We start from the raw sequence: 25,651 nt of genomic DNA on the forward strand, positions 1-25,651 counted from the left end.
TGTACAGGTAAACTGTGGTTGCACAGCAGGATGCACAACAAAAGTCCTTTATACAACAGTGAAACTCCCATCAGAGTCTCTGTATAAGGGTGTGTATCTGGTATATGAGTGCTAAGGTGCACCCAAGATGCTGGTAGGGGTCACCTTTGCAACCTTTTCAGTCATGATCTTGAGTAATTGAGGGCACTGGGGCTCACTCAGGGTTCCCTGAACCCACATACTTATCATCTAGTTTCCCTGGCCGAATGCTCTGTATCCCCAGGCCCTGATAATTGGCACACGTGTCTCCTGGGCTGTCTGCTGATCTTGCCACATTAGCACTGTCTCCAGACAGCCTTGAGGAGCCCCAGCTCTGACCCAGGGGCTCCAGAAGAGACCCTCCAGCCTAGCACCACACCAGGAGGCCAGAGCACTTCCCTGGACCCACAGGCTCAAGACAGAGAGACAAGCTGCCCTTGCCCAGAAACAAGACGAGCAACTAGGAGACACGAGGTCTAGTTCCAACCGTGCTAGCTGGTTACCTGCAGGCTGCTTCTCCCCTCTGGAACATGGCATCTGTGCACAGTGTCATGGCAGCCTTGCCCTTCCTAGCTCTCTGACCATGGGCAAGTTTCTTCTCCTGGAACCTCAGCATCCTCATTTCTAAAATGGAGGCATGAATATCGATCAGGTGGGTCATTCAAAGACGGACATAAATGAGCTTTGTGAGCTGTGGGTGCAGTGGAGGGGCAGGCAATGATCTGTGGATTTGCCTCCTTGCCAGCTGTCCTTAGATGTAAACTGAAAAGAAGCGGAGGACCCTGGCATCTCCCTGTGCAATTTCTTCCTGCCTGTCGAGGAAATCAAGAGACCAGACTGCAGGGGGTGGAAAGAGGAAGGAAGACTCTGCAAGCCCAGCTCTGCTCAGATCAGTCTCCTGTAAGCATCTGCTAATGAGCCCCTGATTCTCTCAGCTTTAGAGGAGGGTTGCGCTGAGTGCCTTGAATACCAAATAAGGGGAGGTCTTCGGAGGTCTTAAAGGGCCAGGGTGGATCCGAAGCCACCGCAATGACTCTCGGTTTGGTCAAGGTGCATGGTGGGGGTGGGAGAGGGAAGGAGAACGTGTTTGGGAAGTCAGTTAACATGCTGGATGGAGGGTCTTCCTACAGTCTGGTCCATTCTACTCTGGGGGTGGGGGGAATCCATGTGGAGACACAGAGGGCTTCATGATTTCCAGCAGAAAGGATGGAGAACCTTCCAAGCTAGCAAGGGAATGGTTTAGCCTGACTTCCAGGGATCTGTGGAACATGCTTTAGAGGCTATTTCTCTCACAGGTTGCTCTCCACCATGAATTGGTGATGGGAGGACAGAATCTACACAGTGGCCAAAGCATTTAACCCTCCCACTGCCTTACTTCCTCCACCTGTAATAGGTCACCTGGTTCTCCCCTTCAGTGGTGAGAAGCTGTTTTGTCTCTCATGTCTGAAAAAATTAAAAATGACATAAACCAGGGTTTACATCTTTGTCTCTGGGGGAAACCAATTTAAGACATCTTGGTTCTTTGAGGTTCTCTTGACTTCCCTGACACTCTCCTGTGATCAAAAGAATCCTGAATCCCCTCAGCAGTAGGCAGATACCTTCCTGTTTGCAGAAATCTGTTGTCTAAAGGCAAGAGCATTGGCTTTGAAGTCTGACAGACCTGGATGAGCCACTTACTTAGCTGCGTGCCCTTGGGCAGGTGTTTTCATTTTACTGAGCCTTGGTTTCCTCATCTGTAAATGGGGATAATATCTACCCTGCACAGCTGTGCATTGTAACAGTGTCTGAGACCTAACAAGTGCTCAATCAACGATTGTACCTGTCCCTTCTCCATCACTGTCCATGATGTGTGAGGGGGTGGTTCAAGCCTATGGAGTAGACACAGTTAGTGCCCCAACAATATGCCCTTGCTCTCACCATCCCAGGACAGGCGGGGGGTGACCTATTGCAACCCCCCCATAACTCTCTGCCTTGGGGCCTGTGAGGGACAGGCTGGGCCTGCCAAGGAATGAATCCCCCTAGAGCCACCCTCAGCCAATGATGGGTGCAAGTTAAATAAATACAGCAGCCTTCTGCCCCTCAGATGGGACAACCCTGAAGCATGCTCTACACCATTTTTCATTGTTCCCCAATGGGATGAGGCTTTAGTTGCTCTCAGTAGTGACCTCCTTTATAAAGCACCCTATACTGGGTTCATTCCCTTTCCTGTTTCACTTCTCCACTCCCCTACAGGCGTGTCCTGGGATCACCTCTGTGGGGACCCAGGGCCCAGGCTCCCCCTCCCTAATGGGGAATGAGGCCCCATAGCACATAGCAGCCTGCTTGACTGAGACAGAGGTTAAAGGTCATCAGACCTCAAGGAAGGAAGTATGTATGGATGGTATCCCCAAAAAAGCATTGAAACTCCCCTCCCCTGATGACTGTAGGTAGCATCTGTTCTCATACCTGATGGAATCTCTTTGTTCTAAACCCTTATGAGCTGCCCTTTGCACGCCCCATCCTTTGCAGCATGCTAACTTCCACCTTCCCTGCCTGGTCGCCACCGTGGGACCATCTCCTATTCATAAGTCCTAATCAAACTCATGTCTAACTCCATGCCTGGTATGTTCTTTGGACTTGGGACTGAGCTGGGTTGGAACAACCTCCCAAATAAATCAGGGTTCACATCTTTGTCTCTGGGGGAACCCAACTTAAAGACATCTTGGTTCTTTGAGCAGCCATTTTTAGTTCACAAGGAAAATCCTGCAACCAGTTTGGGGCCACAGCTTTTCACAGCTCATTGTATGCACAGCTCTCTGAGGTTGTACAGTGCACAGCTGCAGGTCAAAGTGGCAGCCCTGGGTACTGTTTTTCTAATGACCAGCCCTTACTAAATAAACAATGGTAATAATAACAGCTGCTTACTATATGACATTAGTGCTAAATGTGTTACACATTTTTACATCTCAATTATATCTTCATGACAACCAGTGAGGGAGGAAATACCATTATCCTGAGACTTTGCAAGATTCAAATACTTCTCTAGGTCACACAGCTAGTGGGGAGCAGAGCTGGAATTTGACCTCACCTCATTTGTCATCACATCCTAGTTTCCCACCTCTACACTACTGTGCAGGAGGCCTGCCCAATTCTGCCATGGTTGAGCTCCAGAGACCCCACACCAGCCACTCACATTTCCCAGAAACCCACACAGGCCGGACGGTAGGGGTCCAAGAATCACAAAAGCCCGTGCCCCACATTCTGATAATGTCAGCTGTTCATTGCAAGGCAAGCTGGGATGGTGCCTGACCTCAGCAGCTTGGGCTTTTTACTAGCAAGAAAGGAGCAGAGCAACTGTTCATCAACCCTCTTGGCTGGGGGCAAGCGAAGAATAGCCTGGAACCAGATGCAAGCGTCTCTGAAGTCCTATCATCTCTTCGTTCTGGGGCTTCACAAAAATGAGGTAAATGTCACCAGGCAAGAGCTTAAAGGCAGGCGTGGAAGAGTTCTCCTTGGTTTGAAAGAGGCTGCTCCCCCACCCCCACCCCGGGGAATTAGGCCAAGCTCTACTGCATTAAAGATACCAGCGAGGAGGAAAGGCAGTTAGCTGGGAGCTGTTAGGGGCTACCTCTAATCAAAGAAAGACTGAATTACACAAAGGGCCTAACCATCTGAGGAGAATTCAAACCAGCTATTTTTAGGCATCCCCAAAGGCTTCTGGGGCTGCTGGAAATTCAAATGGCTTGAACTGGGTGCAGCCCAGAGTGAACTGGGAGTTCTCATTTTAGGAAGAGGCACCACTACTACTCCATAGCAGGCTCTGTGCTATAGATGCTCTCTAGACTTATTTCACCTGATGGGCACAGCAACTGCAAAAGGTTAGAATTGTTCCCATTTTACATACGAGGCACCTAAGACTCAGACAGAATAAGTGGCTCTGTCAAAGCAAATAAGCAAGCGAGAGAGTGGGAATAGAATCCATATCTGTCTGATTCCAGAGCCTACATTGTTCCATTGCCTCCCTGGATTTTGCTTAGGAGAGAAGAGCAAACCAATTCTCCCCCATCATGCTGCAGAAGGAGAAAATTTTTCTAGCTACCTTCCTCTTGGCCCTGCATGACAGAACTCATGAAGGCCTGGATGAATTATAAAATGCAGGGGTCCCAGACAGACATCAAGGGGGAAGGGGCCTTCTCCAGCCCTGGCAGGAAAGGACACGGTCCTTCCATCCAAATGTTAACTTCCCTGATCGCTGAGATCCCTCTTGGCATAAGTGGTTGGAATTCAATATTGGTGAGCATAAAGCACAAGCACTGCCCAGAATTCCCCCGCTGACTTTCAAAGACAAAAATTTGCCAGAACCCACAACATACACAAAATCCACCACGTAGATGGTCAGCCATAAATTACAGTTCCATTATTTTTTCAACAAAAGTGTAAGCTTCAGAATGTTTTCACCAAGCTAGAAAAGAAAAACAAAAGGAAGGAGTGGTGAGCCTTGGGAGAGGCTGGCCTGGACTCGTGAGGGTTTTAGGCAGCCCTAAAGGATAGCCAGCACCTTGGATGGCCACTCACGGGACCGACGTGTCTAATTCAGGGTCATTCTCGTGAACCTTGCCACCCAATTCTTGCAATAATCTTTCAGCCAAATGAAATTTCTTGCAACATCCCATAAAGCCACAATGTTCTCAAATCACTGACAGGTCTCTCCTCCTGGGAGGGGAACTACACTTGCTGACACATTTAGCAAGCTGCTGTGAAAAATGTAATCCAACTAAGAAGGAAGTCCATTTCTCGGTTCTTTTGTAATAAGGGAAAATAGTCCGCATGCCCGAGAGTCTGGGTCAAGTCAAAATTGCGAGGTGCCTATAGATTCTATCACCTCAGAAACACGTACGCTGGCTCCCTATCAAAGGCTGATGCCCCACCAGAGTGATGCTTGGGAGATAATAAGCTTCCTCTGAATCGTCAGAGTCATTAAAGTTCTAAACTGCTGCTCAGGCAAACTCAATTAGAACACAGAGTTAATACCAACTAATGACTCTCCAAATGGAATCTTGTGTCTACCTTACCTTTTCTCCTGGAGTGTTTGCTCATTTCTCTGTCTGCTGTAACAAAGGCTAAGGTCATGTGCCGGTGACTTCCAGATCGCAGGCAGGGGAAACTGACAGTGCCACCGGATCAGAGAAAAGACACTGGAGATTCCACAATGCAGAAGGTGGTGGAAAGAGGAGTCAGGGGAGGCAAGAGTTAAGCTGGAGCCAAGGGTTTCCTCATGAGAGAGGAGTTGAGTCCGTAACAAGAGCTCAGTACCGTGGTGGTGAGCTTCAGAAATGGGACTCCAGAGACATGGGTTCCAGCCCTAAGCAGGACCATGACCTTGAAAAAGTCATGCCTGTCCATCATTTCCTGAAATTGCCCTAGGCATTTTGCACACTCTTATCACTAGATTTCTCTTCCACTCCTTGGCAACTTGTCTTGGGTTTGGGTTTCCTCTCTTTCTCTACCAGGCAAAACCCTACGCATCTTTCAAACCCCTAATCAAATATCCCTTCCATTCTGGAGCCTCCCCCAAGGCCATTTCTGTTCTCTGGACCTCAGTTTCTACAAGTGTGAAATGGAGGGATTGGTGGGGAAGGCATTCGACACATGCCTTTTGCTCTCATGACTTTCGTTCATAGTTAGAATGCACAGCTTTCCCTTTTCACCTCAAATCTTCCTAGAATTAGAATAAGATTCAGCTCAAATGTTGCTCCTATAGACACGGCCCCATATTCCCGTCCTTTAACAGATCCCTCTGGTCTTGGGTCTGGCTCCCCATTAGACAGTGAGCTCCTTGAGGGCAGGGATTGTGCTTCATTCTCCACTGGGGCCCTTCATGTCCAGTCTACCAGGGAGCCCACTGAGTTGTGGTTGTTTGAATGAATGGTCCCCAGAGCTCTCTCCATACACTGTCACCATCTGGGCGCTCACCAAGAGTTCCACTTTGAGACATCATCAACCATCTGTCTCCTTATACAAGCCACCTCCATCCTCATTTGCCACAGCAGCTTTGATGTCAATAAGACTTAGATTTCCTTCTGGAGCCTTAGCTGAAGATGCCCAAGCTTCAAGCCTAGCATGATGATGAAGCTCATTGTCTTTCAGAACAAGTGTGGAGGATGTAGAGAATCTAGAACTCTACTCTCAGTTGAAATACCCTCCCTCCCCTGGACATAAGTACAAAGCTGCCTTTCTCAGAGAGGGCAAAACACAACCCATGGTATTTTTGCCACTGTAGAAGCAGGCAAGATGAATGCAGCAGCATTCTTGCCAGCCTCAGGGGCTGCTCTCCAGCCACCACCATTCTCTCAGCCTTCCCACTGCTAGAAGGCAGAACGCACCTTATTGTAACAGAGTCTAGTGATCTTTGTGTACTGAGGCTTGTATTTCAGCTGATTAATAAATCTTCGATGATCCATGAGAGTGTTATTTTAATAGGTGACCACAATAGTGTGTGTGTGTGTGTGTGTGTGTGTGTGTGTATGAGAGAGAGGGAGAGAGAGGGCGAGAGAGGGAAAAAGAGAGACCAGCCAATCTGAACATTAACCAAAGGTCTGGCTAATGTCTGGCTAATGACATACACAACCCAATCTTTCTTTTCTATCTTAGCCTCATCCACCATGATGTTTTACTAGCAGCAGCTTCCGTTCTTCCTATTCCTGACTTTAGGACCATGTCTTCAGCTAGTCAAAGTGTTACCATTGGAATAACATAAACATCGGCAAAGGGGATCAGTAATGGGAATTAATCAGCCACTAAATTAAAAACTCGTTACACTCCTGGCCAAGCCAGAAACCTGCCGCGTGGACTTTCTGCAAGCTGGATTTTGCTCACCACCCTTGCCCTCTGCCTTCAGACCACCGTGAGCCGAGGTAACTATGGGAAGGGTGGATGATGTTCCATTTGTAGACACCAGCCCACGTGCAGACTGAGAGCACGGAGCGACCCCACTGCACAGCAAAGGTTGCATGGAGCTTCAAAATGATAGGATTTAAAAAGCTTGAACGTATCAAGCAAACAATGAATTTTTATAAACAATAAAATTCACACCACACAGAAGAAGCCTTTCTCTGCATGCAGACAGCTGACTTTCTGCCAAATCTGCCTGTACAGACAGGCCTACATTCATGTTAGCTCCACTGAGTCCAAGGCCTGATTATTCTAAGCGAGGCACAAGATCAGCAACCTTGTCACCCTGTCACCCCATTACTGTCACTTGGGAGCTCCTTAGAAGTGCAGAATCTCACCCCAGACTTGCAGAATCGGAATCTGCATTTTAACAGGATCCCCAGGGATTCGCAAGTGCATCTGAGTTGGGGAAGGCTGGCCAAGGAGTGAGATGTGGCTATGGATTCCTTTCCTGCCTCCAGACAGCATCCGGAGGATAACCAGGAAGACTTAGCCCCTCCACCTTTTGTCAGCCCATTAGCTTTTTTTTGAAGACCACCTGGAATTAGACTACGACCTCAGACAGGTTTACTTAAATTCTTTAAGCCTCAATCTCCCCACTGTAAAATGGTCATAATTAACCTTGGCAGAGAAGCTAAATTAAATCAGGCCTGCAGTGGGCTTAGCATGGTATGGTGCCTGGCACTTAGCAGATCCTTGATGGACAGATATTAACTGTCATTAAACCCCTGCCCCTCCAGAACAGAACACTGTCCAGGGAAGAGGGGCCAGCTCCTGTCCTCTCCTACTTGCTCACCTCCCTCCTCAGTTTGGAAACAGTTATTCCCTCGAGACTCAAACCAGAAGCACCGACATGCAAGAGATGGATTCTCTCTATGGGATGCTTAAAGACGTAGGCTCTGGAGTTGGTTTAAAGCCTGGCTCTGCTGCTTACAAGCTGGGTGTCACTGTGCCTCAGTTTCCTCATCTGCAAGATGGGCACAGGAAAATCACAGGGTCATTCTGAGGCTCAGATGTGCTGATCCCTATATGGCGCTTAGAAAAGGACTGTTTGCCATTGTCACTGTCCACAAAGTTAGGAAAGGCTGGCCAAGCTCAGGCTCCAGCTCAGCACGGGAAGGAAGAAAAGGGAGCACAAGGGGCGTAGCTGGTACAGGAGGCGGCAGAGGAGGGGAGGGAGAGGGGATGGAACATGAAAACCTTCACAGTCCCTGGAGCAAAGGGCTCTGCAAGGGGTGGGGAGGGAGGCGCTGCTGGGGTGGGATCCTGGTAGCCTTGAAGTGCCAGAAAGAGCTTAGGGAGCGAGGGGGAGCTATGGAGGGTGTGGGGGTATGTGGGGAGCTCCGAGGGGCTCCTCACACTGGGCAAAGGGCCGACTCACGTACACCTGCGGGCGGACTCCTGGGCCAGCTGCAGCCGGTAGATGGAGAGGCGGTTGGCGCCACCGCACACGTTGCTCCGCTCGCCCTTGCACTCCATGTCGCACTCGGCCTCGCTCACGTTTGTCGCCTGGATCTTGTGGCCGCAGTAGCACTCGGCACCGAACTCCAGCCCAGCATACAGGTAACCCCTGGAGAAGGCTGCCGTCAGGCCCAGCCGGCTGCCCTGTGCAGACCCCGGGGGCAGGAGACTCACCCGCGTGGAGACCTGGGCAACTGGATGGCCCCAGGGGACAGGGAGACCCCAGGGGAAACAGGGAGACCTCTGAGGGATGACAGGAGCTGGGGGACAGGGAGACCCTGGGGGACAGGGAGGACCTCTGGCACAGGAGACCCATTCAAAGTGGAGACCTGGCAGAAAGGGGTCTCCAGGGAACAGGGAGACCCCAGGGGGAAAGGAGAGACCTCTGAGGGATGACAGGGAGGCCCTGGGGGACAAGGGATACCTTGGAGGCAGGGAGACCCCAAGAGGGGTTCAGGGAAGCTGAAGGGTTAGGAGGCCTTGTGGGGGGGTTGGCTGGAGAAGCCAAAAGGGTCTTCAGGGAAGCCCCGGGAAACAGGAAGACTCCACGGCAAAGAGCAGCGTCCACAGAGCTCACCAGCTTTCTTCCTTCTGCCTGATGGCTGACACCTGCTGTTCACCTCCTGCAGAGCCACTCACCCCCAGCTGTGCACACTTTTGGTCACACGGTACACTTACACACACACACACCCCACCCCACACACACCCAGATCCCACCCACTCCCCTGCTCCTCTCTAGCTGGGAGACAGGAGAGATTCATGTCTCCAGAGTCCTCGGTTCTAGGAAACATCATCCAGGAACGATACTTCCATGTTCCTTAAGGGGAGCTGGGGCAAGGGGAGGAGGGATGGGGAGCTCAAGGAGGAGTCAGGTACTCCTGTATCCCATTGGAAGAAGGCAAAACTGAGGTCACATACTCAGCCAAGTAAAAAAAATTCCTTCCCCTAAAAAAAAAAAATCTACTTTGCTGCCTGAATTACCCAGCCGCTGCAGTTTTTGACTCTTTCTTTATAGTCCTAAAAAGATATTCACTCTGTAAAGAGATGGAAAGGGCATGGCTTGCTCTGATTGACAGGGGGAAGGGGTAGAAGTAGAACAACCTGTGAACCACCCCCTTGACCACGGAGGTCTCTGAGGCATTCTCCAGACCCTCGAGGGCTGCTAGGGCAGCAGTCTGAAAACCACCGCTCTTGCAAGATGAAACCAACGGGAGCTGTCAGCTCCCACCCTTGCTCTGGACTGCCTGGTGCTGGCTGGAGACATGCCCACCCAGACCAATGCCTCGTCCCCAAGCTAACCAGGATAGCACCTGGCTTTGCCCTACCCACACACTCCTCTGGGCAGATGTGACAAAAGCAGCTCCAATCACTGGGCATCTTGGTGCAGAAAGCTCATGGAGGTCCTGGGGCTCGGGCAGGCCTCCTTCTGTTTATATCTGTCTCTGTTCATCCCTTGCTGTTGGGTGTCCTTGGGGTCCCTCTTCTTTAGTGGGACCCCCTGGTAGAAGCAACCCTTCCCAAGCAAAAGAGCCCAATTCCAAAGCAAGAGGCTGAAAGAATGAAGTCTGAAGTGAGGAGAACTGAGGAGGGGGAGACCTACCCAGAAAGGAGTTCAACGGCTGCTGGGATGGGGAAAGGACAGTTACTCCAAGGGACCCCAAAGGCTGGAAGATGTGGTGGTTTAAAAGCATGTTGTATTAGGGTTCTCTAGGGAAACAGAACCAACAGGAGATCTCTGTAAATAGTATGAGATTCTATAAAGGTGTCTCATGCAACTGTGGGGATGCACAAGTCCTAATTCCATAGGGCAGGCTGCGAGCTGGCACTCTGATGAATTCCCCAGGAGAGGCTGGCTGGCCGAAAGAGACGAAAAGTTCTCTCTTCTGTCCGCTGAAGCGATCACCTCCCCCTTAAAAGCCTTCCATTGATTAGATTGAACATCTCTCACTGCGGCCAACTGCAGATGTAATCAGCCACAGATGCAATCAATGTACTGATGATTTAAGTCCATGCAATGTCCTCACAGCACCAGATAGGCCAGTGCTTGCCAGACCAGAGAGCTGGGCACCATTACCTGGCCAAGGTGACACATGACCCAACCACCACACATGTCCTCCAATTCTTTGATACTCCTTCCTTCTAGAGGTGGAGCTCAACTCGCCTCCCCTTGAGTGTGGGCTGGACGCCGTGACTCATTTCTAATCAATAAAATACGGCAGAAGGGACAGGAAGTGCCTTCCAAGACCAGGTCACACCGGGCCTTGCAGCCCCCTCCTGGCTCTCTTGTACTGCTTACTCTGCAGCCACATGGAGGGGTCCACGCAGAGAGGAACTGAGGTCTGTGGACAATGGCCCTGGGAGTGAGCTCTGTCCTGCCTTCAGACAACTGCAGCCCTTGCTGCTCTCTTGAGAGACCTGAGGCAGAATCCCCCAGCTAATTTTGCTTCCAAATTCCTGATGCTCAGAAACAGTGTGAGATCATAAATGTCCATTGCTTTAAGATGCTGAATTTGGGGGTAATTTGTTACACAGCAAAGAACACATATCCTCAGGGTGATCCAACAGTCCCTGAGAGAGTTCCAGACTTTTGGGGTGGGGTGGGAGACCCTGCTGTCACCTTCACCCCTGAGAATATATCCTCTACAGCAGCTGCTGGAAGAGCCTTTAAAGAAATTAAAGCAGACCATGTAGGCCATAGATATTGGTGATGGTAACACAATGTTGTAAACATAACTAATACTACTAAATTGTACACTTGAAAGAGACTAAACCATGAAATTCTGAGTTGTAAATATGTTACAATAAAAAATTAAAAACAGACAAGCAAGCCAACAAAACGGATCATGTCTCCCCAGTGCTTCAAACCTTCCAGTGGTTTCCACCGTCCTTAGGAAATGGATTAGCCTGGAATACAAACCCTTATGTCAGTGGTTCTGTACTCTGGGGACACCTCAAAATCCTGGAGATTGTTTTAAAGATACCCACATTTGCCTGGGTCTTACCACGAGAGAGTCTAATTTAATTGGTCTGGGTGGGTCCTGGGCATTAAGAGCTTTAAACATTCCCCAGGTGATTCTAATGTGCTCCTGGGTTTGAAAACCAGTGCAGTGGTCCTCAAACTGTGGCCCCTGGACTGCGGCATCAGCATCACCTGGGAGCTTGTTAGAAATGCAGATGCTTGGGCTCCACCACGGACTTGCTGAATCAGAAGCCGGTGTGTGTGTGTGTGTGCAGCAATCTGTGTTTCAACAAGACTCCAGGTGATTCCGATGCCTGCTCATCCATTGCCCTAGATCCACCCCACACCCTCCGTCAACACTACCTACCTCTCCATCCTTATCTCCACCCTTCCTTCCTCTTCCATCTCTGTCCGAGTCACTGGTCTTTCTGATCCTTGAATATGTCAACCTCATTCCTGCCTCGAGGCCTGTGTCCTTGCTGTTCCCTCTGCCTCGGACACGCTGCCCCTGCTGGTCACGTGGTTCGTTCCTTCACACCTCCCAGGTGTGAAATCAAAGTCACCTCGCAGGAGGATCCTTCCCCAACCCGCCATCTGATGTTAGCCTTTACCCCAGGCACTAACCCATCACCCAATATTATTTTCTTATAGCTCTTATCCTTTTTGAAATTATTTATTTCTTTATTACATTTTGTAAATTGTGTTTCCTGTTCTAGAACATAAGTTCCATAAGGGCAGTGACCCTATGGGTCTCGTTCACCTCCATATCCAGGGACAAAACCTAGGACAAGGCATATAGATATGGGTTTAATAAATACTTGTTGAATGAATTTAGACCACTCCCCTAATTAACACCCTCCAACGGCTCCCTATTGCCCTCAAGGTCAAATCCAGATGCTTTAGTTGGCATTTGAGACCCAGGGTTAGTGGGCTTGAACCAGCTCTGCAGTTTCCCCTCCTGGCACTCCTCTTGGACCTTCTGTGCACCCTCATACTGCATACCTGAGGCCCCTGAGTATTTCAGGATATTTCCGGAGCTCTAGCCTTTGAGCATGCTGTTAGTTCTGCCTTACTGTGGTGGCCTAGAAACCTCCTACTCATCCCTCAAAACCTGGCCCAAGGTCTCGCCTTTGTGACTCTTCCTGAGCCTTCCACATGGAGCCCACCATTCCTTCCACCTCCAAGACCCCCTTGAACTCAGTACAGCATTTCCAGCCAGCACTTCACTTCTCATCTGTGGAAGTGGGATAACAGCTCGTGCCTCACACGTTGCTGGGAAAATTAAATGAGTAATTAGTTGCACAGCACCTAGAACAGTGCCCAGCACATAGCAAATGCTTGGTAAGTGTGAGCTGTTGCTATTATACTGTCTACCCCTGTTCATGAATCTGTCTCCCCGACTGGACAGGGAGGCCTTGAGGGTAGGGGCTATGGTTGACTCATTTCTGTATCTCCAGTACCTGGAACTGGGTCCAGCCCACATGGGCAGCCAATAGTTGCTGAATCATATTGAATTCCATGAATAGACCCTACTCATCTTCTAAAGCTCACCTTGCCTGTAACCTCCTCTGAGAAGGCTTCTCTGACACCCCAGACAGGTTAGGCTCCTCCTCTATATGTCTACACTGTGGTTGTTCCAGATCAACCCTCATCTTGTGATGTTGCCCTTTTCTGCTCACTTGTCTCCCCTTCCCGACTGCGAGCTTCCTGAGGGCAGGGACAGTGTGGAATTCATCTCTGTCTCCCACAATCTGACAAATAAATTACTGAATTGACTTCACCAAGGATTCAGCCTTTCCCAAGTTGGAGATGGCCCTGGGCTCACGACACTAATGGTGGGTTTCTCAGGCAGCTGATTAGAAGGGACACAGTGTTTCCTAATGAGGAACAGAGAGGAGGGTCCCTCCCTTGCTAGTCCACTTCCCCAAGTATTTCCACTCCAGCCACACAGTTGAGGTCAGCAGAGCCTGTGACCTTCTGAGAAGCTGGCTGGGAGTCTGCAGGGAAGCCTCTTCATGAGCCACTGAGGCAAGGAGAGGAGATCAGTTCAGCCCCCTGGTCCTTGCAGGGCACCAATCCCAGCCTCCCTGTGGCCCAGTCCTGGACTGGGGGTCCTGTCCCTACTCATCAGTTTTTAGGGATTTCTCTACTCTTGGAAAATCAACAGCCTCCCCCCATCTTCACCCCTCAAGCATTCTCTAATCAAGAACATTTTCATCTTAGATTGGAAAATGCTGTGTGGACAGGTGAGTGTAACTCTCTGGGAGAAAAGCAAGGGGCTACTGAGAAACCGTTAGATGCCCTTGAGACCCAAGCCCCCACCTCACCCTTCATACCATCATCTCACCCACCTCTCACTCACAGGTTCACACTTGCATGCAGATGTGCACCCAATTGTGTTTTCCTCACAGCCTTGCACGCACTCAACAAAATCTCGCATGTTCAGCAATGCAATCATAGACACCTGCATTCACAAACACAATTTGGGACTTTTGCATGCATACTAACAAAGACCCATTCCTACACAGATGCTATTATTTAAAAACTATTATGTATCAGCATCAATGTCCCAAACATAGCCAGCTAACCCTACACACTGGCAACATTCCAGTACACTACAAACTCATTCCTAGGTACAATCTCACACAATTGCACAATCACACACCCCCAATGATCAATGCCCAATCCTGTCTACTCACGTGCACATGTGTGCATGCACACACGGACATACACATATACACAACCTGTATAACCCTTTCCTTGTGGCCATGTGCACACATTCCAACACACCCTTCCATAGGAAAGCAAAGAACACCGGAGGCAGGAACCTGAGATGGGAGGGGTCTGAAATGAACAAAGCTTGGGATGTTAGGACCCTACCGTTCAGCACAGTTGTCCTGGCAACGGAAGACGGTCATCTTTTTGTAGTCGAAAAAGGACACACCTCGCAGGGCCCGACTCTGGGTGTCATCCAGGTAGCAGCCGATGTACTTGGCTTTGGGGAGAGAAAAAAAGTCAGATGTGGTCGGAGAACAAAGCTGAAAGAGTTACAGGAGGAAGCTTTGCCAGCATGACTCTGGCTATGAGGCCTTGGTGACTTTTTGGTACCAATTTCTTCCTCTGAGAGGAAAGCCAGAAACAAGAAAGACTGAAATTCATGGGCCTTGGTAGAATCTACCTGGTCTAATAAGGGACATGGAGTACCGGAGGTAAGACTGGGGGTCTTGGAGGGCACCCTCCTTCTGTGGCCAGGGTGACAGGCAAGCCCCTGGGCTCTACTGGTGACAACTGGGCACCAGAAACCCAAGCCAAGGTCATCCGTAGGCTCCAAGCAGAACTTCCCGTCTCTTCCAGGATGAGACTCATAGTAAGACATTTCCAAAGCACTCGACATTTGACAGCATGCTACCATTTCTACAAACTAATTTAAGATATTAATTTTTCCTTTGAAAGCTCACGAGTTAGATATCTCAAGGTCTGGCATGGTGCAGTGAGTTTCCACCAGTTAACATCTCCCAGCCCTAGTTTTCTTCATCTGTAGGGTGGTGATAGAAATATCTACCCAGTGAGGTTAAAATGGAATGGTATATATAAATGTTTCCATCATGGTGTCTTGCACATAAGAGGCAAAAAATTAAGATGAACAGAATGAGAAAGTGGCCACCAACTGTGCTCTTTATAGTTTGTCTATATTGTGGGCTATATTGTGGGCTAAAGGGAATGCTTCCATCCAAAGGAAAATTTTTAATTGTGAAAACAATCTTCTAGCCATAAACCACACACTTAATTTTAATTTTCTTAAAGTAGTCAACATGCCCCTGTACTTGATGGTAAATAGTAACACTCACACATGTGGACAGCACTTCATAGCATATAAAGTATTTTTCCATGTCTTCTTAAAATAATTGTTGTTGTTATTATTATTATTACTTTATTATTATCTTAGGCCAGACACTTTGCTAAGTGCTTTACACATATTTTCTCATTGAATCCTCACAGTGACTCTATAAGGTAGTACTAATTTTGACCTCATTCTATAGAGATGAGAAAACTGAGGCCCAGAGAGGCTAAGTCACTTGCCCAAGGTAACACAGCTTGTAATTAAGGTGCCAGAATTGGACCCAGGCAATCTGGCTTCAGAGCCTGTGTTCTGAACTACTGCCTGCTTCTGCTTGAATCAAGGGATCTTTGCAATGACTACGTGAAGTGGCAGCATTTGAATCCTCGTGCTTTTTACTGAGGTGAGTGATCAGAGGCCCAGAGCGGTTAAGTGTCCTTACTTTGGCATATGGTATCCATTCTGGCTAGTAACTACTCAGGTTACTGCTGTTCCTCCTCTTTTCTATATGGAATTAGAAGCCAAGTCATCTGCCTTAGTCTCTACAGCTTGTAACTGTCTCACAATTTAAACCTAGGTCTCTCCTTCTACCATTTTACCCTGGGTATCTGGGGGAGGTTTCATTTCCTTTTGGCCCACAGCTTCCGGATCATAAAGAGTGACCCCAAGGCCTGATGGGAGGGATGCTCATGCCCCAGACATGGTGGGCTTGGGGTTGGATGTGGTATGACTTTGGGGAGGGGTGTGCTGGTTTATATATATTATGTCCCCCAGAAAAAGCCATATTCTTTAATGCAATCTTGTGGGGCCAGACGTATTAGTGTGGATTAGGTTGGAACCTATTGCTTCAGTGTTTCCATGGAGATGTGACCCACCCAACTGTAGGTGATAGCTCTGAGTAGATAATTTCCATGTAGGTGTGGCCACGCCCATTCAGCATGGGCCTTGATTACTAGTTTACTAGAGCCTTAGTATAAGCTCAGACATAAAGAGCTCACTGCTGTAGCTAAGATAGACATTTTGAAGATGGCTGTTGGAAGCTGATGCAGACATTTTGGAGAACAGCATTTTGAAATGCAACCTGGGAGCAAGCAGACACCAGCCACATGCCTTCCCAGCTAACAGAGGCTTTCTGGACGCCACTGGCCATCCTCCAGTGAAGATACCCAATTGCTGATGCGTTACCTTGGATACTTTATGGCCTTAAAGACTGTAACTGTGTAACCAAATAACCCCCCTTTTATAAAATCCAATCCATTTCTGGTGTTTTGCATTCTGGCAGCATTAGCACACCGAAACAAGGGGTCTCTCCTCAAGATGAAGGTTAGATGAGAACATTAAATGAATGGGAATGAGAGTGAGTGTGTCCAAACAGACATGGACGCTGACTGAGAAGTGCGGGAGTGTACTATTGTGGGCACATGTCTACAAAGCACCCCTTGTCCTATTTTTCTGTCAATGGATCTTATCTGCCCTGGCCACATTGTGAGATGCTGACCCTGGCAGGGTCAATCATACTGTCCATCCCACCAGACATGGTGAGTGGCCCAGGGAAGGGTGCATGATGCATCCCTTGGGTTCTTACAGATCGAAGCTGGGTTATGATGTTGGTGTTCTGTAAGCCCAAAGCTACCAACAGCCACCATCCCTGGCACCAAATCAGTCTATGAAGGAGGAGAAATAAGCTAAGACAGAGACAGGCAGAGATGAGAGTGAAAGAGAGACAGAAGGCCCCAAATCATTCATTTAAAAAATCCTGCACAAAGTAGAATCAACTCAAATATGCATCAACAGATGAACTGATAAGTAACATGTGGTGCATAATGCTAATGTGAAATATTAATAATAGGGAAAACTCTGAACCTTATGCATTATTTTTCTGCAAATCCACAACTGCTGTAATACAAAAAGAAAAAAAGAAAGAACAAATAAAAAAACATGGTACCTACAAACAATGGAATGATACCTAGCTGTAAAAAAAGAATGAAGTTCTGATCCATGCTACAACATGGATGAACCTTGAAAACATCATGTTGAGTTGAAATCATCCAGACACAAAAAGACAGATATCATATGATCTCGTTTATATGAAACATGTAGAATAAACAAATTTCATAGAGATAGACAGTAGATGCAGGTTACCAGGGCTGGGACAGGGGGAGGGAAGGGAGAGTTATTCCTTAATGGGTGCAGAGTGTGAGGTGATGAAACAACAGGAGTAATGGATGTCGGTGATGGTAACACAATATTGTGAATATAATTTATACCACTGAATTATATACTTGAAAGTGGTTAAAATGGGAAATTTTGAGTTGTATATATGCTATTACAAAACAAGGTTTTAAAAAATCCAGCTCATCACAGCCCTTTCTGTAGTTTGATGAAACAACAAGTACATTTCCCTCCTTAGCGTCAGCTGGTTGGAGCTGGGCTTAGTCCCTTTCCACCAGAGGAGTGCCGACTAATCCCCTGATGCTCAGAGAGGCTGAACAATGTGCCTGAGACCACCCAGCTTTTGGAAGATCTCAGACCAATTGGAAGCCCAGGCCTGTCTACTGCAGAGCTGCTCCTCCCTTTCCTGCACCTTTCCAAGTCCCAGCTTGGCGGAGGGAATCCCCATCCATGGGGAGGATGGGAGAGGGAGGCTCCCTTGGGAAAACAGCTGGGGTTTGATCATAGGTTCATCTGCCTCCAAACTTGGGCTTATAAATGCTGCACTAGCCCCTTCCTACCCCACCCGCCAGGCGAGGCTCCAAGCAGAGATGTTACATGACAGGTGCTTAAAGACTTGTTGAATGAACAAATGACCCTCTGTTTCCTTATCTGTCAACAGAAGGGAAAAAAGATACATGGTCCTTCGGTAATGCTTTGGAGAAACGTGGTGAGTACGCCTAGTAGCCTGATTGTCAGGCTTGGCTCTGTGGGTTATGACATAAATGTCAGGTTTTTCCCCCCAGCCCTGGGCAAGATCTGGTGATTCCTTCCCTGCTGACTCTTCAGTGCAGGTCACGAGCAACGGCACCTCCTGCCCGTCCCTGGAGTTCCATCACCCTGCTGAGCTCATCAGCATAGCTTCTGCCAACCCAGTAAAACCCTCTTTAGCCATTTTCTCAGGACCCCACCTTCAAATCCTGCCATGGCAGCAGAGGCTCTCGGAAATGAGAGGAAGGTCAGTTATGTAAAACAGGATCAAAATCACGGGCCACTTGAGGGTGGATTAACTGCCAAATTCACACACTCTATCAGCTTGTGTCTGTAGTGATCCAAACAGAGCTGAAATGGCAGAATCATGCCAGCTGTGACGTTTATCTCCAACCCAGAAACCAGCCAAGGTGAGCCGGGGAGAGGGCACGCATCTGGAAAGAGCCCTCTGGAAGGAATTTTTCTTTCTTTCTTTCTCTTTACTTTTTTCTTCTTTTGCTCCCATTAATCTTTGTTTTCATAAAACTTTGCTCTCTTAGACAATAAAACTTTGCTCTCTTAGACAAAGGTAATTTGTTGAAAGCATAGCTAAACATGAACTAATTTGTATGCCTCTTTATTTATTGCTTGTGCATAAATTCACAGTTAGGAGGTATCCAGAGAAGAGTTTTGGAGACAACCAGGTTGGGTGGGAATCCTGAGTCTGATGCTGCAGGAGGCTTGAGGTACTAGCTAAGCTCTCTGAAGTATGATGCTCCCATCTGAGAAGTGGGAACAAAAATCCTCCCAGGGTATTAAGATGGACCATAAGGAAGATTAATCCAGTTGCTGAGCCCCACCACAGAGCCTGGCATTGAGACAAGACTCAAGAAATGTTTTTTTCTCCCGCTGGGGATGTGTCTGTTGTCCTGGAAGGTGCGTGGTCCCTCCAGCTGCCCACTCAAGGGCCATGTGCAGGGAATGGAATTTCCTACTCACTTCCAGGCTTCTCTGGGGCAGAAGGGATGTACCCTCCACTTTGGTCAAGACCTGCGGATCCTGCAGACTCAGCTCCTCTATTTCCTTGCCCAGGAAGCCAACCCCAATACACTCTCATGACTGAATGGGGTCCCTCCCTTGGGGTCCACGGGTCCCCTGGCTTATCCCATCATAACACTTTTATAAATACATTTCTAAGCACTGTATTATTTTTCTAATTATATAAATAATTTAGACTCATTATAGAGGATTTTTAAGGAAATGAAAAAGTGCTATAATGGGGGCGAGGTGGATGCAGTATGATAGGTTTAAGATAACAGGAGATAATGTGCTGATCATGTTAACTGTGGCTGTTGATGGATGGTGGGCTTCCCGGCCACTTTTATTTTCATCTCTCTTTTTCTGTGTGTTCTAGATTTTCTCCATGAGCAGGTGTAACTTTGATAATTAGGAAAAATATTATCTTTTGAAAATAACATTTATCTTTTAACTGTCTGTCTTCCCTCGAAGGGCTGTGAATATTTCTCAGGGGGAAGAACCCTGCTTGAACCACTCCTGCATCACGGCATCAGGCAGAGCTTTAGAAAAAAACAAATGTGTTTAGCTTCAGGTCAGGACGCGTCTGGTTTTTACTAGTGCTAATCTAATATGTTGTCTTTCCTCACCGAACTCTGAATAAGTTAATCAAGGATGGGCTGCATTTGTGTTTTCTTAATGACACCTGATTCCAAAGGCTGCCTGCTGAGAGCCCTGGGTGTGACGCATCTTTCTTATTTTCTCTTCCTTCTCTCTATTCATTTTACAGAACAGATGAGCTTTCCTGGGGGAGGGGGGTTAGCATGATCCAGAATAAGACTCACCAGCTTTGGAATTCAACAGATCTGGTTTTAAACCTGTGTGAACTTTGCAAAGGCGCCATGCAGATGCTGGAGAATTTGGTGTGGGAGCAGGAGCCGCGGGCTAAGGTGGTCCCAGGAGAGCAGGATGCACGCTGCCACCCACCAGGAGCCGCTGGAGAGGCTGCTCAAGTCCTGGCAGGTCCACACAGGCCCGTTCCACCCGCATGGGCTGGGCCAGGTCCTGCACCTGCGCGCGCAAGCGGACCCCCGTGGAAGGTACGCACCGCTCCGCTAGGAGATCCTCCGTGTCCCGGCCACTCCAGGCACCAACCTGGCGGCGACCTTCAGCCCCTGGGGGTGGAGGGCACGACCGCCCAGTACTACGGCTGAGGGGCGAGGCCCACTCCACGGACACGTTCCACAGGCGCTTCAGGCAGGAGGACATCCTCAACAGCCGGGCGGGCAGGGACCACAGAAGCTGAGGCCCCCGGCTCTGAGCATGCCAGCGCAGTGTTGAAGCGCTTCCTGGGTGGTGACCCTGAGCCGGACGCCTTCCTCCTGGGCAAAGAGCCACTGGTGGAGGGCAGTGGGTGGGGGCCCTGCCGATAGCGCCCCGGGCTCTCGTAAGCCTGGGTCAGGCGGTCTTCGTTCAGGGTTGAGTAGCTCGGATATCTTCCTGGTGCCTTAGCTCCCAGACTGGAAATGGAGGAGTGAAAGGGGCTGTTGTTTGTCTCTCCAGTTTTCACACGCAGTCTCCAGAATCCCCTCTTTGGTGGCCAGGCCAGGTTATGAAGATCACATTCTTAAGATGCTGGGAGAGCACTCACCTCCATGCACAAGATTTCGTCTTTGTTGTACCAGGGCATCCCCTGCCCCCAGAAGCTTTGCTAGTTACAGGGTGGTTCTCCTTTGAAATGCAGCCGTGAAAACCATAAGGTGTGTGTGTGTGGAGGGGGGAGGGGCTTGTAGCTAAAAACAGAAACAACAACAAAACCTATTCCTTTCAAGTGATTTCTGAGTCTGTTTTACCATCTGTGAAATGGGATAACAACAGTCCTTAACTTATTGAATTGTGAGAATAAAATAATGAAACACTTATAACATGGCCTAGCACACAATCCCTAGCAGATAGGGATCATTTAATAAATATCAGATATTATTACTATTAATGACAGCAACTATTGAGTGACCTATTATTATGTGCCATTGAGACGTGATAAGCATTTTACTTATATCATCTCCTTCAGATAATATGTGAAAAGTAACTAGGACAGTGGCTGGCCTGAAATGGCTAACGAGGTGGCAATAATAATTAATAGTAGTGGCAGTGGAATGTAATTCTCACAGCAAAGGGGGATGTTGTTGTTTTTGGAGCAGCTGAGCCCCCAAGGAATTCGTGTTCTATCAGGTTCCCCACAAGCCCAGGCATCACCATGCATAGAAGAGGAGCATTTGCTCAAGCCTGGAGGGGGGCTGAGGGACAGTTTCCTGGAGGTGAGCTAAGCTGAGACCTGAAGAGGAGTAGAGGTAAAACATTTGGAGGCACTCGAGGCAGAGGGACAGTCGTTCATTCATTTATTCATCCAATCATTCATCCATTCCCTACGTAGGTACTGAGCACCCTGCCCTCGTGGAGCTGACAGTTGAGAGAGAGAGAGAGAGAGAGAGAGAGAGAGAGAGAGAGAGAGAGAGAGAGAGAGAGAGAGTGTGTGTGTGTGTGTGATGCGGGCAGGCTATAAACATGGAAGAAAACATGTAATGTAAGATGCTTTCAGATGATGATACGTGCTGTGATGAAAATAAAATGAAAAATAAATAAAAATGTGGTTGGGACCAGGCAGGAAGTGGGGCTACTTTAGTTAGGACAGTCCAGGGAAGCACCTATGGGAAGGCAAAGTTTGACTTGTAACCTGAAGGAAGAGAGGGAGGGAGCCATGCAAAGGTGTGGGGGAAGAGCATCCCAGGTAGAAGGGATTGCATATACAAAGTCCCTTAGGTGGGAATGAACCTGGTGTGTTCAACTAACAGCAAGATGGCGAGGGAGGGAGGTGATACAAGATGAGGTTGAGGAGGTGCTCCATGGTAGGGAGACTGGAATTTGTCCTAAGTGTTATGGGAAGCATATCTTAAGATGTAGGCTTGTAACAACTGTGGGGACTTCAAAGTACCAGATGGAGTTTGGAGTGACCTGAGGGAGACGGGGCTTGATGAGTGGAGAAGGTGGAGAGCAAAGCCACAGCCATATCAAGATGTACCCATTAGTGCAGTTAACTCTACTGTGCCTGCAAGATGGGCTTCCTTGCCCAGATAGGCTCAAGGAGAATTTCATGAACACCTCCGAGAACCAATGTATCAGGCATTGGACCAGAGGCTTTCATGACTGTTCTCAGCTTGGGTGGGGGCAGGGAGGCAGGGATCATTATCTCCAGTTAACAGATGACAACACTGAGGTGTGAGAAGGTGAAGCCACTTGCCTGGGCCAGACGGCTGGTTGGGGTGGAGCTGGAATAGGAATCCAAGTCCCCTAATCTGTTCTGCCACTACCACCTTCTCCATCACCTCCCTATGAAGACTGAGTTCTTAAGAGGCAGAATTCTAGGACATTCCTGAGGGTGGGAAGGGAGGGTCCTCTATATAGCTCTTGAGCCAGGACACAGGGTGGAACTGGGGCAGGGAAATGTGCTCCCCAGGATGAGTCCCTCTCTTTTAGTCCCACTTCCTTCCATGGTGGGAGAAGGGGTTTTCCATCCATTGAATCACAGTGGAAGCTGGACATGTGGCAGGGAACACAAAGGCAAGTGAGGTTTTCCTTCTGCCCTGATTGGCAGTTTATTCTTCCAAACCATCTGGCCAGGGTTTCCAAAATGTCCCTTTGTGTTAATCACATGAGTTTCAGGGGTTGCAGTTTCCTCCCCGGTAGGCTGTTCAGATGAGCAGATGTCAGAGTCTCCGGGAGACAGTCAGAGAGAGAGCCAGACATTCAGACCACGTGGATCTGGGCTGGAACTCCAGAGCTCCCACTTAACAGCTGTGTGGCTTTGGGCAAGTGTCCCTGCCTCTTCAAACCTCAGTCGACGTCTGTGAACTGGGCACAAGGTCACGTTCCTTGTTCAAGCCCACCAAGTGCAGTGGAAATCAAATGAAGCGATATTCTCACAAAGAAAAGCTCTTTTTGATTGTGGAAGGCTAAATAAAGACAACAAAATATGCCCAGGGCAATGATGCCCCAAGAACGATCATCCCAGGATGCAGCATGGTGGACTGAGAGGCAGCAGGATGGAGCAGAAGCTGTGCCACTTACTAGGTAGGTCACCTTGGTCCATCACTTCACCTCATGGTGCCTCGGTTTTCCCATCTTTCAAATGGGAATAATACCACTTACCATACAGAGTTGTTGAGACAAGCAAATAATCCCACATGTATAAAGTGCTTAGAACAGTGCCTGGCACATAGTAAGTGCTCAATAAATGCCATCTGTTTTTATTTTCATGTGTATTTAACCGGGACTGGGAAAGGCTGTGGGGGATGCTCAGACTTTGAACTCGGACAGACATGGGGTTTGAATCTCAGCTTGGCTCTTTACAAGCAGTGTGACCTCGGGCAAGTTACTTAATCTCTCTCGGCTTCAATTTCCTCCCCTGTGCAATGGAGGTAATAATGAAACCTACTCAATATCTATGGCCATAGCTATACAAGGCTGGTTCCTATTAGATCCTGGTCATGGCCGGCTGTTCCCACATTATCGTTGCGTCTCTCCCTTTTCCTCAGACCCCTTCATCACCAGATGCTCCCCACTCTTACCTCGCTCCTCCTCTTTCTCCCTCGCGACCCTCCCCTTGAGGGCTCGGCTCCAGGCTCCCCCGTAGTCGCCCAGCTTGGCTCTCTCGTTCCCGTCCTTGCCCTTGAACCAGGGCCCGTACCTGCGGGCGATGCTCGCGACTTCGCCTGCGTCCCGGGAGCCTCTGCCCAGATGCAAGTCACCCAGGAAGGGCAGCTCAGCACCCTCGGCCAGGGTGCCCGCGGCAGGGTTGGCCTGGTCCTGGGAGACGGCGGGCTGGCCCACAAAGCCGGAGTGAAGGAAGACAAGGCTCCCGGCCGTCAGGTAGAGTGCCAGGAAGGTAAAGAAGCGCAAGGGTTTCCTGCGGAAGTACCGCTGGAATTTGTACCAGAGTTTGGCCATAGTGGGATCATTCCGGACTGGCTCACTGGGGCTGAGATGGGGGGGGGATCAGGAGAGGATGGTGGGGGGCTTAGTTTCTCAAGTCTCCCTTAGGGATGGAAGCCCTGGGAGTCTTCCGTCTTATCCCAGAGGGGATGGGGAAGTCCAGCGCCTGACTGAGGCCAAGAGAAAGGAGAAAGCTCACCAACCGCCCTGAGGTCAAGGTGGCCTTCTTTGGGCCAAGACAAGGGTTTTGAGGGACAGGACACTCCAGAGTTGGTCCCATTTTTCTACATCTTGTTCTTCACCTCAGAGAGTTCCCGAAGTACTTGGAAAATATTCTTTCAAATTGGAGGAGGATTCGGAGGGTCTCCAGCAGCTGCAGTTCACATCTGGCCCTCTGTCAGAGCTCCTCAAGCTTGTCAGGGCTTGACTATTTCACTGAGGGCCCTGTTTCTGGTCACTTCCCCAGCCAGGGACCACCTCGTGTGTCCACCTCCTGGAAATAGAAACTGGTGAGCTTCCATTCAGTCAAGCATTGGGGCTCAGGGCTGCCACCTGCAAAACAGTAAAGACACAGACATGAGCAGGCTCATCACAGAGGCACAGAACTCAGAGTTCTTCAGCATCCCCAAGGGGAGATGCAGAGGCTGGAGAGGGGAAGGAGCCACCAATGGATGGAGCACACTGCAAGTCCTCAGTCTTCTAGAACACTGTCTTATTTTTCATTAAACCAAACTGGAAATTGAGGGGCTTGAATCCTCCTGGGCTATAGCTTTGGGCAAACTCTATCTTGGACAAGCACAAGTTCTTATGGTCTGGTGGGACACTTTGTCCCACATTTCCTACATGTTTTTCAAATATATAGTAATTCATAGGTTACTTTATATCCAAAAAGTACTTCCTGAACTGACTGATCGACTTGGATGAATTTAAACCAGATCAAATTCATTCTTTTTTCCCCAAAAGTATTCAGTGAGTACCTGCTATGTCCCAGGCATTGTCCTAGGCACTGGAGAAGAAGCTGTGAGCCAGGAACACCAAATCCCTGCTCTCGAGGGGCTTACATTCTAGTGGGAGAGAGCAAATATATTCCTCCTCTACTACATGGATTATTTCATGTATTCTCTTCAACTTTCCTACTTGAGGTAATATTTCCCCCATTTAACAGATGAGGAAATTGAGGCCACATTGCTGGTAAGTGGTGGAGCTGGGATTTGAACCCAGACTGTCCAAACCCAAAGTCAAGCTCTTAACCCCTGTCCTTGGGACTCTGCCCCTTCCCCCGCTGTGGTCTAGATATCATTTGGGAATTCAGAGACAGCCCCCAAAGCAGCAGCCCAATCTCCACTGGTTCCCAGTTACTAGTAGTGGCTCACACCTATGTCAGGTTCTCTCAGAATATGGTCTGAGAAGCATCGGACCTGGCATCACCTGGAAGGCTGGTTAAACATGAAGATCCCTGACCTCTTCAACCAGAATCTCTGCTTGGGGAGGAAACCTACAGGTATAACCTTCAGGTGATGGTAATGAGCAAAGAGTTTGAC

At 48.8% G+C, this 25,651-nt stretch overlaps 1 protein-coding gene across 3 annotated transcripts in view; it reads right to left on the minus strand.

Moving 5' to 3' along the window:
* WSCD2 (WSC domain containing 2) overlaps window positions 1-25,651 on the minus strand; it is a 155,697-nt gene that overhangs the window by 62,805 nt on the left and 67,241 nt on the right. For all 3 annotated transcript variants that reach the window (XM_037816699.1, XM_037816697.1, XM_037816698.1), the window contains exons 2-4: window positions 23,747-24,662; window positions 14,249-14,363; window positions 8,334-8,518 (exon numbers count right to left, since the gene is read on the minus strand). In XM_037816699.1, the coding sequence (XP_037672627.1) occupies window positions 8,334-8,518; window positions 14,249-14,363; window positions 23,747-24,125 (679 nt within the window). In that variant the 5' untranslated portion in view covers window positions 24,126-24,662. The remainder of the gene's footprint in view (window positions 1-8,333; window positions 8,519-14,248; window positions 14,364-23,746; window positions 24,663-25,651) is intronic.

The sequence above is a fragment of the Choloepus didactylus genome, chromosome 23, assembly GCF_015220235.1.
Source record: "Choloepus didactylus isolate mChoDid1 chromosome 23, mChoDid1.pri, whole genome shotgun sequence".
NCBI lineage: Eukaryota > Metazoa > Chordata > Mammalia > Pilosa > Megalonychidae > Choloepus > Choloepus didactylus.